This window comes from Triticum aestivum, chromosome 4A (genome assembly GCF_018294505.1).
Source record: "Triticum aestivum cultivar Chinese Spring chromosome 4A, IWGSC CS RefSeq v2.1, whole genome shotgun sequence".
NCBI classification, from domain to species: Eukaryota; Viridiplantae; Streptophyta; class Magnoliopsida; order Poales; family Poaceae; genus Triticum; species Triticum aestivum.
In genome coordinates this window covers 15279822-15294553 of record NC_057803.1, presented here as the reverse complement: position 1 = coordinate 15294553, position 14732 = coordinate 15279822, and the positions used below count along the sequence as shown (strand labels likewise).

Sequence of the window (14732 nt, the reverse complement as noted above, 5' to 3'; positions counted from 1 at the left end):
CGATTGGTGGGTTGACACTGGGGCCAATATTCATGTGTGTGTTGTTGTGTCTTTGTTTTCTTGCAGCATATAAATACGATATCCACAGGGATGCTCAGATTGATTTTAGTCGAACTGCACAAAATGTCTAGATGGTTTGTGTCCTCCATAATACTTCATCATGCACAATACATCGAATGGTTCTCTAATCATTCGTCGTTACCTTGAGCCACCGGACTATATGTTTGAATGGTGTTGCCAGCATCGGCCATTAAGAAAAGGTAAGAAGAAAGACTAAAAGAGAGATGGCTGCTTTACTTGTGGTTCGGAGGAACACTGGGCAAACAAGTGCCCAAACAAGTACCTAAACAAGTACCAAGAAGCCAGGACAGGACTCCAAGTCTGTCAATGTCACTCTAAGCAACAATGATGGGGCATCTGGGTATGGTAATCTTTTTACCGTACTTTCAGTTTGTTAGTCCACCGATTGGTGGGTTGACACTGGGGCCAATATTCATGTGTGTGCTGATGTGTCTTTGTTTTCTGGAAGCATATAAATATGAAATCCACAGGGATGCTCAGCTTGATTTTAGTGGAACTGCACAAAATATTTAGATGGTTCGTGTCCTCCATAATACTTCACATCATGCACAATACATCGAATGGTTCTCTAATCATTCTTCGTCACCTTGAGCCTTACCGTTTCATCCCGCCCCAGTCTCTCGAAGGTGCTCATAGGTGTCCGATGATCCTGGCTTCCTGAATGAGCAGCGGGTGCTGTATCAGACCATCCGTAGGGCCCACGAGGCCCTCTCTGTCGTCCTTTGAGTTGTTGCGCTCGCTATGGCGCTGAGCATTGTTAACATAGTCAATGAACATGAGGATTCAGGAGATGACTTTATTTTGACTGGATGACAGTAGGGACCCACTAGGGCCATAGCCGTACGTACGCAAGTGCCTCCTTATTATGTACAACTATATTTTTTTTGCTTCCTCCTGGTTTCCTGACATCACGGTCCCACACCATTGTCAACCTATGTAGTCAATATAAACAAGAGAATTGCAGAAGGTGCGGCCGACAGCTGGGACCAAGCAACTCGAGCAGTATTTGTGTTTTCGAGGCGTGAGCACTGCAGAGTTTTTCTTGGCAATGTTTTCGTTGTTGTTCAGAGGAGAGCAAGGTATTAACTGGGCGGGCTGTGGCCTATCTAGCCCAGGACAGATATCCAACCCAAATATTAATTTTTTTCAAGATGAAAATGGCTAGCCCAGCTATACGTTTTTTTGAGGAATACTCAGGCAAGGTCAACCTGTTATTCTCCGCCCCGCTGGGCTGCAAATCAAGTGACGACCTTACTAAAATTTTATATGGACAAAGTTTGTCCACATCAAGTAAGGTCGTCACAAGATCAAGGTATGCTAAACCAAGGAAATCAACCATTGTGAAAGTTGATATGGACAAAGTTGATGTGGGAAGCAAAGATACTGAAAGTGATGACCTTACTTGTCAAATATTTCTTCCTCGGAGGAATGGTGCTGTTCAAATAGTGATTCCCGAAGAAACTCGTGAAGATGTAAAACATGGTTCAGTTTACAGGTCAGGATTTTCAGGTTCAGCAGAATCAAATACGAGCCACCGGAATGATAATTGTATTATCCTTGCCCTTAACATGCTAATCTGTTTTATGTACTGCTGTAGTTTGATTTGAATTGTTTCACAACCATTAGTGGTGCCTGATTTACCTAAAAAGTAGTTCCTGCCTTCTTGCATCATGTGCTCGAAATAATGATTCTTGTGTGAGTTTGATGAAATTTCCATTCCCTTTTGTCATGTACTGATTCAAGTGTTTGGAACAACTAAATTTATTCATTCGAGGTTCTTCAATTATTTCTGTAGGTAGATGTTTTCCATATGCAATAGTTGCCAGTGAATTTGAAGAACCTATTCGTGGAACACTGTTAGTTTAATCTTATCTATGTTTGGCTATGAAAACTTGTGCTCTAATAAATGCTTTGGGAATTTTCTATTCTGTTGTCAAGTTATTAGTTTTCCTTTGTGTTTTGGATTCATAAGTTTCATTTGATAAATCATGTGCACAATTTAAAAATTACCTGTAATTTTCATGTACAACTAAGTTGTAACTGCTTGAACATTTGGTGCTATTTTGCAGATGTTCCTAGAATGTGTAAGCCAAGAGATAACTGCTACATTGAAGTTTCAAGAGCAGGCATATAATTTGCTATACTTTGGTGCTTGCAATAATTTGTTCTTCAGGCCTGAATCGTATAGTATTTCTAGGAAGAACAAGATCAATTGTTTCTAATTGGGAAGGCAGGGATCAGTCCCCAAGTCATGAAGAACCAACAACAAGCAATTCAGCGTTGGGGGCTCCTAGAGGCCGAATATATTCATCTGTATGTGAGACAACCCATACGCTTTTAGAACATTCTGTTTATTTTTTGCTCTCACTGTTGGATTCAATGCACAAATCTTTTCTATTTAGTTGTTCCATAGTTGATACTGTTGTTATATCATGTTTAACAATTGGAATTTGGATTTATTAAAAGAAGGAAAACCGTAAACAAACTAATTTCTGTAACTTCTTTTTTGCCATCTGCAGAGAGGAAGCACTCAAGCAGCTGAAACTAATATCGTAACTAGCGAGAAAGATGTTTTATCTGTTCTAATCGAAGAGCATGATCTATTTTTGAGTTCAACACGGTCACGCCTGACAAAATTGCAGGTCTGTATGGTGCTTCACTTTTTCTTTTGGAGTGTAATATTGTTATTCTTCAGGGGAAACAGGACATCTTAATCTCGAATGTTCTCAAACTAACAGTGTTACATTTAAACTGACTAAGATATATGTTGCATGCTATCAATAGAATGTGAAAAATATATAAATGTATGCAGTGTCCTATGTCATGGTATTCCAGATTCGAATAGAGTTTGTTTCTTCAGAATGAAATATGGCTGGTTGAGTTAACTATGTTATTAGTGTACCACAATCTTATTCAGCAGACCTGTGAACGGATAGTCTTCCAAACATGACTGCTAATAGACTGTATCTTGCCGCCTCAAATGTTTTAACTAATCCAAACGTGTATCAAATGTATCTTACTCACAGATTCTGCACCAAATGTGGCAAAGAAATGACATCAGGGGTGTTTTCTCAACGCTCGAGAAGATGTCTGGTCATGTTGTCAGTACTCTGCAACCTTTTTTCCTGTTCTGCATGGAATAACCGTTGCATTGTTGATTCATAATTATAAGATTTCTGCTAACTCCAGGTATGTGCTGATATGGCAAGTGTTATGATGGAGAAAAGCAAAGCCATCGCACTAGATTTATGTACCACTATCCTGCCTGTCCTTGCTGACCTTCTGGAGAGTAAAACTGACAGGTAGCTCTTCTTGTTTTGTGTATCGGTATGATTATGTTCTGGGTTGATTTACAAATGGCCATTACTCGTACCGAAGTTCTGATTGATTCAAACATATTGTGTTACTAGATAATATGTTGTTCTCTAACGGACGTGAACTCGATTCCGACATATTTAATTCAGGTGGGGGGTGATTGCGTGTTAATTCAGGGAAACGGCAGGGGGTTTTGTGAAAAAATGTGTGCGCTGACCGGCCCAGCCACTTGGCGAGCTGTGATTGGCCTGGGACTAAAACATCACATGAGATGCAAGTTAGGGTATGACTTAGTCAAGTTTTGCAACTTTGGGACTAGATCATCACATTGTGTGCAAGTTAGGGTACCTGGGGTGCTATTACCTCAAAAAAGAAGTTGATGCGTACGCAAGGCTTTGTCAACTTATTATAGTCAACACACAGTTCTCGCAGCAGTGGCCGTTGGATGACCGTCCACCGGATGTTGTGCTTCTTCCTCGATCTCGGATATTCTAGCTTCACCCGCCCGAAAAATGATTCCTCCCCTCACATCTAGGGTGCACCTTTTCGGAAGCTGACCTGTGGGCCTACTAAGTTGATGCGTACCAAGGGCTTTGTCAACTTAGTCAATATGAATGATTCTAGCTGCAGTGACCGTACGATGTCCATCCAACGGCCGTAGTGCTTCAACCTCTGGTCTTCTTGCTCCAGGCACCCAAAGAAGCACCGGTCGTGCCGCCTGCTCCTGCCTCCAGTGGCCGGCTATGCTGCCGCGGAGGCCTCACCGCCCCTACTACTCCCACCGCTGGCCAGGCCATCCCTCCACTCACCTACACCCCTTGTTATTCTATGATGACGGTAGCCTCACACCGCAGCCGAACCAGTGAACCCTCGTACTCCTCTCCACGCGGGCTTCCACTGCCGCGGCTTCCCCGGCTCCACATCGTCCCCTTCCTAGGCCTCGCCATCGTCCACCGCCCTGGTGCTCTCGGCGCGGCGTGGTCAACGTGGTCAAGGAACGACTTCCATCGGAAGAGTACTGTACGTGGAGAGGCTGACAGCTGGGTCCATAGCGGCCGCAAGGAAGTGCCTCCTTATTACGCACAAACTAATTATTCCTCCACCTGACCGCAGGGACCCACCGGACGGGCCACCGTATTTCGCGAAAAAATGTTTCCCCCTGACTGCTGGGACCCACCAGCTACATCTTTGCACGTAAGGAAGTGCGTCCAGGAAAAGAAAAAAAACGATTCGGCCCCTTGACTGCTGGGACCCACCAGCTACATCTTTGCAGGCAAGGAAGTGTCTAATAGTCGGGACCCACCTCGTCAAAGCGTACGTAGCATTGTCATTCTGGTCGCAAACTTGTACGTACATACTGGTCGATGTAGAGGCGCGCATGTAGCATGTACACGTACGTACAATGGCCAGTGTGTAAGAAAGAAAATACGGACACATACGTACATACATGCAGTGTCCCGAACGCCTACTCGCGCATACGTATGACTAGGGCTCGTGTACATGGCTGGGTCGGAAAGGAGAAATATCGTCATCGTCGTGTTCATGGGGAGCCAACCGGCTAGGTCGGAACGGAATGCATCGTCGTGTTCATCGGGAGGGCTTGGACGGAACAGCCGATGGAAACGAGGCCTGGCGTATCGCAGAACGGAGGAAACAGCCTTGCGTTCGACCGGCCACGTTCTAAGCGGGATCCTGTTCATCGGGAGGGGTCTGGTGTACCGTAAAACGAAGGAAACGGACCTCCTACGGTCGAAACGAGGGTCCTGTTGATCGGGAGGGGTGTGGCGTACCGCAAAATAGAGGAAATGGACTTTTGTTGGAGCGGTACGGTCGAAACGGGAGTCATGTTCATCGCGAGGGGTGTGGCGTACCGCAAAACGGGACTCCACGGGATACTGTTCATCTCCACCGTCGACCCCCTCCAGCCTCCACGGGATACTGTTCATCCACCGTCGACCTCCTCTAGCCTCCACCTGCGACTGTTCATCCACGGGCTCCTGTTCATCCAGCCTCCACCGCGCGCTACTCCACCGGCTACTGTTCAACCAGCCCTCTCCACGGGCTCCTGTTCAACCACCCCTCCACGGGCTACTGTTCATCCAGCCCTCCATCGTCTACTGTTCATCCAGCCCTCCACGGGGTGGTCCTATTCATCCTGCCCTCCACCGGGTCCTGTTCATCCAACCCCAACCGGCTCGATCGATCGGGGTCCTGTTCATCCAGAGGCAACACCACGGGGTCCTGTTCATCCACCCCCACCAGGAACTGTTCATCCAAACCCCCCAGCAACACTCACTATTCATCCAAAGGCAGCATCGACTGGCTTCAGTTAGCAGCAGTAGCGAAGGAATCACTCGATCGGGTTCAGTTAACAGCCATCAATCGATCGCTCGGGTTCAGTAACGCGTAGCCTGCAGTGCAATCGCGGGTTCAGTTAGAGCCCAATGCCTCACTCGGGTTCAGTTAGAGCCCAACACGTTGCACCTACGTGCGTGCGTGTATGAGAGAAACACGCATCGCTCGGCCCCGACCACCCACCGTGTTGGGGATATTACTACTGGGCATAAACCGGCCTACCTAGGCCGGATTAACTCCATCAGTAGTTCAAAGGTGTTAAAGCCCAAAGAGGCAGATAAAGGCCCAGGGCCCGTAGTCAGTTTACAACCTGTAGCCGTACATCAGCTTTGTGCACATACTTGTAATATGAGTTAGGAACAAGGAGAGACCAACCCGGGTACGAGTATGAACCGGTGTTGGGACTCTATGAACCGGCAGGCGTCACCCATGTATATAAGGGGACGACCCGGCGGCGGTTCAAGGACGAAAGACAACGACTCGAGACATAGGCGAAGCTTATTCGCTCCCTAGTCATCGAAACACCCATCAATTCAATCACAACTAGAAGTAGGCTTTTACCTTCATTGAAGGGGCCGAACTAGTATAAACTCTCTTGTGTCCTTGTGTCCGCTTTAACCCCTTCAAGCTAACCCGTAGTGATAGCTCCATGACTAAGTCCTTTCTCTAGGACATCTGCCGTGACAAAACCACGACAGTTGGCGCCCACCGTGGGGCTATCGCACGATGGTTTCCGGTTCTTGGAGGGCCGCTTTGAAGGACTCGAGGGCTATGCTGTAGGCCGGATGACTAAGAGTCGTCGCAGCAGGCTCTACATCGACGATGTAGGCTGGGGCCCCGAGGCCGGCTCAGTTGAGTACGGGTACAAGGTCCCCTTTGGTAGCATTCACATTTTCATTGGGAAGATCGGTGAACCGGGCCTTGAGCCGGACATCTGCACCGACCTCGTCGAGATGGCTCAGCCTGCGTAATCCGCCCGGGTTAAACCGGCCATGAAGCGTGCCTTCGTGGGAGTCATCCATGGAGGAAGTCATGAGGACGGATCGGGATTTCGTGGGGCGACTGTCATTTGTTCCGGTGACGAATCTTCGACCGGAGAAACTGAATCTCTTTATCAGCTACAAGATGGCCGGATTGGGAGCTGTTCCGATGGCGACAGTATTCCGGACCCCTCTGATCTGCCCAACCGGGTTGGAGTATTCATGGCCGGAACACAAGCAGCGCTTCATTTTTCGACAGCTGCGGCAACGATTTCCGGTTCAGCAGCAGCAACAACCGCCGGGGCAGGAAGCCCTGTGCGCCCGCCGGCTCAGGTTCTATCAGAGCTATTTGATATGTTGGTTGTGCTTATGGCGGAAGTTAATCCGCCAAATCAGGACGTTCACAATACGAAGATTGCAAAGGTAAAGGAACAGATCACCCAGGCCAAGGCGGATCTGGCGGCTGAGGACACCAGGATGGCCGCAGAGCGGGCTGCTTTAGACGCACAGGCCTACAGGCTTATGTTAGACCAGAGCACATCACATGAAGTCATGAGGAGGAAGCATCGGTCCCGCTTACCTCTGGTTTTCGAGGCCAGAGACCTTTTCAACACTCCAGGGCCAAGAGTCGGCAATCCGCTGGAGGGGAACCGGGTGAAAGCCCCTGGGACCGGTGCACCGGTTCAGCCTCGTCAGATCGACCCGCCTCGTCAAAACACCATTGTACCTCAGGCTGCTTTAACACCCCCGGGTCACTACTCTAGCCCAATGGACAATCTTGTTGCCGCTGCAGCACGGCTGGAGGCCATTCCAATTGAAGGTGACTTGCCACAAGCAGTAGAGACACGGCGGGTCAAGGAACTTCTGAGGACCGCTTTGGCCCAACAGGAAGCATACTCGTACAGCCGCGACCGGATCCACTCGACCCCTCGTCCAAGCCGGAGCTATAGCAGACATATGGATGAACCGGCAGTGTCGAGTAATGAACGACGTGGGGCACCCCGGGACAACAACCCGACGGGTGGTGTCGATGACGCTCAGGAAGTGGTGAACTGGGCCCGAGCGCGTAGGGAGGCCGAGTTAGCCGCACAACATCAGGCTTGGCAGCTCACGCCGGTTCGTCCAACCATTTCGATCGAACCTGGTGTTACTTCTAGTTCTTTGGGGGTGCCTTGCCTCGTCCCCGCTTTACGCAATGTGCGCTTGCCCAAGGATTTCAAAGGCCCACGCAAGGTACCAAATTATACAATGGATCAACCACCAGAGACATGGGTAGAGAGCTATGAGATGGCCATGGAGATGCTTGATGTGGATGACACGGCGTGTGCGAAATACTTCACCATGATGCTTGAAGGAACGGCCCGTACTTGGTTAAAAAGCTTGCCCGCTAATTCTATCAGTTCATGGGCCCAATTACGAGCCCGGTTTATCAACAATTTAAAGGATACCTGTAAACAGCCTATGTCGATAGTGGACTTAGCTACATGCGTCTAGGAGGAAGGAGAGTCAACGACTCATTGGGTGTGCCGGGTTTCACAAGTGTTGCACTCCTCAGACCACATCAACGCTGACACTGCAGTATTAACCCTAGAAGGCAACTGCCGGTTTGGGCCCCTGAAGTTGAAATTGGGATGGATGAAGCGTCATTGCACCGACATGGGGACCCTCATGGCCGCTTTGGTAAAATATGCTGATTCTGATAGTACCAAGGATCCCGAATCTGATGATGATAAGACAGGGAAGGGAAAGCAGAACATCAGCTCCAAAGGTCAGCAGCATCACTGGGTAGGCAATGGCGGAGGAGGCAAGCGTAAAGCGGATGGCAACATGGATTTTGTGGCTAATACCAACGTACAGGACAATGGCCAGCGGCGCAAGGGTAGGCCGAAAAATCGTAGTGGAGCGCCCAACCCCAACCCAAACCGCCTAAACTATCTGCTAAGCCAGCCCTGTCCAAGACATGGGACGAAGGAGGAGCCAGCAAACCACCTTTGGAAGGATTGCTTTATTATGCAGGAGTTCAAAAATTCTAATAATTTCCGGTATGATCACGGATCTGGCGGTGGCTCAGGGTCCGGGCCGGGTTACGGTGGAGGAAGTTCCGGTTCAGGATTTAATGGTAATCCGGGCGGACATAATGGTCAAAATAGTTAGAACAACCAGGGTGGTTACAACCAACAGCAGCAACAGTCAGGTTACCAAAGCAACCCAAAGCAGTTGAGTAATGGGCAGTACCATGTCTTTACCACTAGCTTGGACAAGCGAGACCGGAAGGTTCAGAGGTGGGCAGTCAACTCTGTTGAACCGGCCACACCCCGTTATCTACTTGGTCTAAACAGCCAATCATATGGAGCAGAGAGGATCACCCACTCCAGGTCAATAATCTGGGTCAGTTGGCTCTGGTGGTGGCGCCTCAGGTGGAAGGTTATAAGTTCACCAAGGTGCTCATGGATGGAGGGAGCAGCATTAACATCCTATACTATGAGACCTTCCGTCGAATGGGACTTACAGATAAGAATCTCAAACCGTCCAATACAGTATTCCACGGTGTAGTGCCTGGCAGATCAGCATATCCCATTGGTAAGATAGCTCTTGAAGTGGCCTTTGGGGATGATCATGATTCCAAGTCGGAGACATTAACGTTTGAAGTGGTGAAAATCCAAAGTCCATATCATGCCCCGTTTGGGCGTCCGGCATACGCCAAGTTTATGGCTCGGCCCTGTTATGTGTATTTGCAGCTCAAGATGCCGGGTCACAAGGGGACAATAACGGTTCACGGAAGCTGCAAAATCGCTTTGGAATGCGAGGAAGGAGATGCGGCTTATGCAGAGTCGGTTTGTGCCACCGAGGAGTTGAAGTACTATAAAGACAATGTTGATCCGGCGGACATGACTCCGTTGAAGAAGCCAACTACGGAGCATGATCCAGCCCTGAAGTTCAAATCAATAGCAGAAATTAAGCTTGTTGACTTCGTACCCGGCGATTCGTCCAAGCAGTTCAGCATTAGTGCCAACTTGGATCCGAAATAGGAAAGCGCGCTCATCGAGTTCATCCATGAGAATCGGGACATTTTTGCATGGAAGCCCTCTGACATGCCAGGTGTACCGAGGCAACTCGCTGAGCACACACTTAATGTGGATCCTAAATACAAACCGGTGAAATAGTTCCTCCGCCGGTTTAACAAAGAAAGATGCAAGGCGATTGGAGAAGAGGTAGCCAGGCTCTTAGCAGCTGGTTTTATTTTTGAAGTTTTTCACCCTGAGTGGCTTGCCAATCCGGTGCTAGTCCTTAAGAAAAATGGTACCTGGCATATGTGTGTGGATTACACAGATCTTAATAAAGCTTGTCTAGCAGATCCTTTTGCCCTCCCCCGTATTGATCAAATCATTGATGCTATGGCGGGTTGTGAGCGTTTAAGTTTTTTGGATGCATATTCTGGCTATCATCAGATCAAAATGGCAGTTAAGGACCAGGAGAAGACGGCATTCATAACTCCCTTTGGAGCCTTCTGCTATGTGTCTATGCCCTTTGGGCTCAAAAGTGCCCAGGCAACTTATCAACGATGTGTACAAAATTGTCTTCACAAGCAGATTGGCCGTAACGTACATGCTTACATGGATGATATCGTGGTTAAATCCAAGGAGAAGGAGACCCTAGTTGATGATTTGAAGGAAACCTTTGATAACCTGAGGACGTACAAGATGATGCTTAATCCAGACAAGTGTGTCTTTGGTGTACCGGCGGGCAAGTTATTGGGTTTTCTGGTGTCCAACAGGGGAATTGAGGCAAATCCGGAGAAGATCACAGCCATCACCTCCCTGGCTAAACCGAAGTGTATCAATGATGTTCAACGCCTGGCAGGCCGGATTGCCACGTTAAGCCGGTTTATCAGCCGCCTTGGTGAGAAGGCGATCCCTTTGTATCAGATGTTGAAGAAGACGGATCAGTTCGTCAGGAGTTCTGCTACTGATGAAGCATTTGAGGACTTAAAGCGGCAATTGGCCAATCCGCCTGTGCTCGCCGCTCCCATTGACAAGGATCCGTTACTGCTATATGATGCTGTTAATGCTCGTGCCGTCAGCGTGGCTGTTGTGGTGGAACGAAAGGAGGCAGGTAAGGAGCATCCGGTTCAACGTCCGATCTATTATATCAGCGAGGTACTCATTGAGTCCAAGCAAAGGTATCCGCATTGGCAGAAGTTGGTGTACGGAGTTTTTATGGCAAGCCGGAAGCTTAAGCAATATTTCCAAGGGCACCCAATTATGGTGGTCAGTTCTGCTCCTTTGGGAGATATCATTCAGAACCGGGAAGCAACTGGCCGGATTGCAAAGTGGGCTATAGAGCTGGGGCCGTACGGTTTGAAATATGTGCCTCGGACAGCGATTAAGTCTCAAGCACTTGTTGATTTCATCAATGATTGGACGGAAATGCAAGCACCTGAAGAAAAGTCGGATCATACGTATTGGACCATCCATTTTGACGGATCCAGGCAGTTGGAAGGCTCAGGGGCTGGAGTCGTATTAACTTCCCCATGAGGTGATAAGTTTTGTTATGTTCTCCATTTAATGATCCCTTGTACTAACAATGCAGCTGAGTATGAAGCCTTGCTCCATGGTCTTCGGATGGCTGAGGAGATGAATCTAAGTCGAGTTAAGTGCTTCGGTGATTCGGACCTTGTGGCTCAGCAAGTGTCTGGCACTTGGGACTCCAAGGACCCACTCATGGCAGCATATCGTCGTGAGGTGGATATTGTTGCAGGTTATTTCAGAGGCTATCAGGTGGACCACGTGGACCGTCGGAAAAATGAAGCGGTGGATGCTTTAAGCCGGTTGGGCTCTCAGCGCAAACCGGTCCCACCCAATGTTTTTCTGGATGTGCTACACAACCCGTCGGTGAAGATCCATGGTGAAGAGGATTTGGCCATTCCTGATCTGGAGGCTCAATTGGTGGTAGTTCTTCATGTTATTCCGGATTGGACGCTTCCTTATCTGGCATACAAGAACCGGGGCGAGTTGCCAGAAGATGAAATTCTGGCCCGGCAGATAATCCGGCGATCCAAGTCCATGGCTGTCATCAACGGTGAGTTGCATCATTGCAGTATATCAGGAGCTTTTCAACGTTGCGTGTCTCCTGAAGAAGGCCATGAAATTTTGCGGGATATCCATGAAGGAGATTGTGGTCACCACGCCGGTTCAAAATCTCTGGTGGCTAAAGCGTTTCGCCATGGTTTCTATTGGTTAACTGCTCATGCTGATGCGAAGGATCTGGTCAGACGATGTGATGGTTGCCAAAGGTTTTCAAGACGTGCTCATGTACCGGCTCAAGAATTGAGGATGATTCCAATTACTTGGCCGTTTGCGACTTGGGGGCTAGATATGGTTGGGCCTTTCAGAACGTCCAAAGATAAGAAGACCCACCTCCTGGTGGCGGTGGACAAGTTTACAAAGTGGGTGGAGGCAGAACCTGTTAGCAAGTGTTATGCGGCCACGGCGGTTCAGTTCATCAAAAAGGTGATTTTCCGGTTTGGCTTTCTGCACAGTATTATCACAGATAATGGTACCAATTTATCCAAAGGTGCTATGAAGGAGTTCTGCGAACGGGAACACATCCAGCTCGACATTTCATCAGTGGCACATCCACAGTCCAATGGTCAAGCAGAAAGAGCTAATCAAGAGATCTTGAGAGGCATCAAGCCCCGGCTCATGGTTCCTTTGCAGAGAACGCCGGGTTGTTGGGTAGAAGAATTACCATCTGTGTTATGGAGCATCAATACAACACCCAATAGATCAACAGGATACACACCGTTCTTCATGGTTTATGGAGCGGAGGCGGTTCTCCCCAGCGATATCTGTCATGACACACCTCGTGTCATGGCTTATGTTGAAGCGGACAACGAGACAACACGACAAGATGCTTTGGACCGGTTGGATGAAGAGCGTGACATCACAGCCGCCCGGTCGGCGATTTACCAGCAGGATCTTCGTCGTTATCACAGTCTCCGAGTCAGAACCAGAGCCTTCCAGGAAGGAGATTTGGTGCTTCGGCTCATCCAAGATCAGACTGATATGCATAAACTATCCCCACCTTGGGAGGGGCCTTTCGTGGTCAGCAAGAATCTGCACAACGGGTCGTACTATCTGATTGATATTCGAGAGCATAAGGACTCACGTACATCAGAGGAGAAGACTAACAGGCCGTGGAATATAGCTCATCTTCGGCCTTACTATGCCTGAGCCATTGGCTATACTTATGTACATACAATGTATATATTATGATTAAGTAAAATAAACCGGAACCTCAGCTAAAGCGGGGTATCTGTTCTTTTACATCATGTGAGGTTACACGGAGTTGCTCTAAAGTGGCCTCCGGTTTACCCCTTGAGTTCACTTTGCTCAAAGCATCGTGTTATATCACTTGGAGGATTGGTCGTGTCCGAACCAATATCATGCCTCTTGATAGGCGAAAGCCACCAGATCACTTGGGGACTTGGTCATGTCTGAACCAGTCATGCCTCTTGATCGGCCTAAGGCCACAGAATCACTTGGGGGCTTGGTCGAACCCGAACCATGACCACGCCATTTGGTCGGCATAAAATGCCACAAGAATCACTTGGCGACCTGGCTAACTAGAACCATAGTTACACCTAACGGGAGCTTGGTCGTGTTTGGCCATGGTTACGCCATTTGATCAGCTTAAATAAGTCTTTTTGGCAAACGTTTTTTTTCGTTGCCTTTGCTTCATACTTTTCTTTGAAGGGGGGTTTTTGCTTTTTATTGTGTTTCTTAAACTAACAAAAAAAAATTCAATTGACGGAACACAGTTCACGTCAATCCGGAGGCTATTTGATCGGTTTAATCCGCGTTGTTAACATCCTCTTATGGAGTAACACGGTATTTATCATAACCCGGCACGGTTTACATGGTAAACCAGCGTCATATATATATATATATATACAGGAGCTGTTATCTCCTCCAACAGTATGGGTTTGCAAAACTCCACTTCAAGATTGGCCAAGCCAACTTCACGCTCAATGACGGCTGGTATTATGTATCTCAAAATTTGGTCATACTTAAAATTTTGTTTTGATTTCATATATGCAGACATCATATTCCGCCTGACGGTACAACCGCGGTGGCACTTGACGAATTTTTCATTTCAGAAAGTGTTTTGGAAAGTTCATTGCCACAGGAAGAACAAATTATGCACGAAGGCATATCAACATCAAAGGTATCAGCTAGCCTATTACAAGGCAACATGGTGCCCATAATAATATAATTGTTTTCCGCGAAGAAGAGGCAGTTTTAAACCGGCGTCCGGTTCAAGCTTGGTCACCAGCCTGGCCTGATGGTTGTGGGTCGTCCTGCACCGCTTCAGCCTCCGTATCCCTACCTAGTGGTTGGAAATCCACAGTTGTCCGGTGAATTCCCATTAATGCTTGAAAAACAGCTTCATCGTGGATCAGCAAGGACGGGTCAATATCGGGAGCGTAAGTATGCTTACGGATTGGCGGAATCGGATTTTCCGATTCATGGATTGGTGCAGCTATTCGCTTGTTCTGACTGTCATATTGCGCTTGATAACGAGACAAGTCTGCTTCCTCAGCCAACTGACAAGCTAGTGGACGCACCTCCCGGTTTATCGCTCGCAGATCCGCTTCACCGAATTCTGATCCGTCTTCCTTCAAGCTGGGATAGCCCTGCGCCGCTTCAACAGGATCAAAATCCGGCACCCAGGCTTTTTCCCGGATTAAAGCATTGATTGCGCCAGTTCGAGCAGCAGATTTCTTTAGCTCTTCAATCCGGGCAGGAAGCACCGACAGTTTCATCAGAGTATCTTGAATCAAAGTAGGCGCCGGTTTGTTATGAGAGGCGGTACAGATGATCCGCTGGGCACCAGTATACAATTGTTCAACCAATGTATAGGCGGCATTTAGCTTCTTCCGTACATCTGACCCCAAGTGACCAATGCGTGTCCCTGAAATACCATAAAGGGTTAATAAGC

General features: G+C 48.1%; 1 protein-coding gene across 1 annotated transcript; it reads left to right on the top strand.

Moving 5' to 3' along the window:
- The first annotated feature begins 1395 nt into the window (after nt 1–1395).
- LOC123083696 (katanin p80 WD40 repeat-containing subunit B1 homolog KTN80.3) lies at nt 1396–3387 on the top strand. The gene is made up of 6 exons (XM_044505654.1): nt 1396–1629; nt 2151–2207; nt 2279–2394; nt 2601–2723; nt 3108–3182; nt 3271–3387. Exons 1-6 carry the CDS (start codon nt 1434–1436, stop codon nt 3385–3387), a joined length of 684 nt encoding a protein of 227 aa, XP_044361589.1. The 5' UTR covers nt 1396–1433.
- The last annotated feature ends 11345 nt before the right edge of the window (nt 3388–14732 follow it).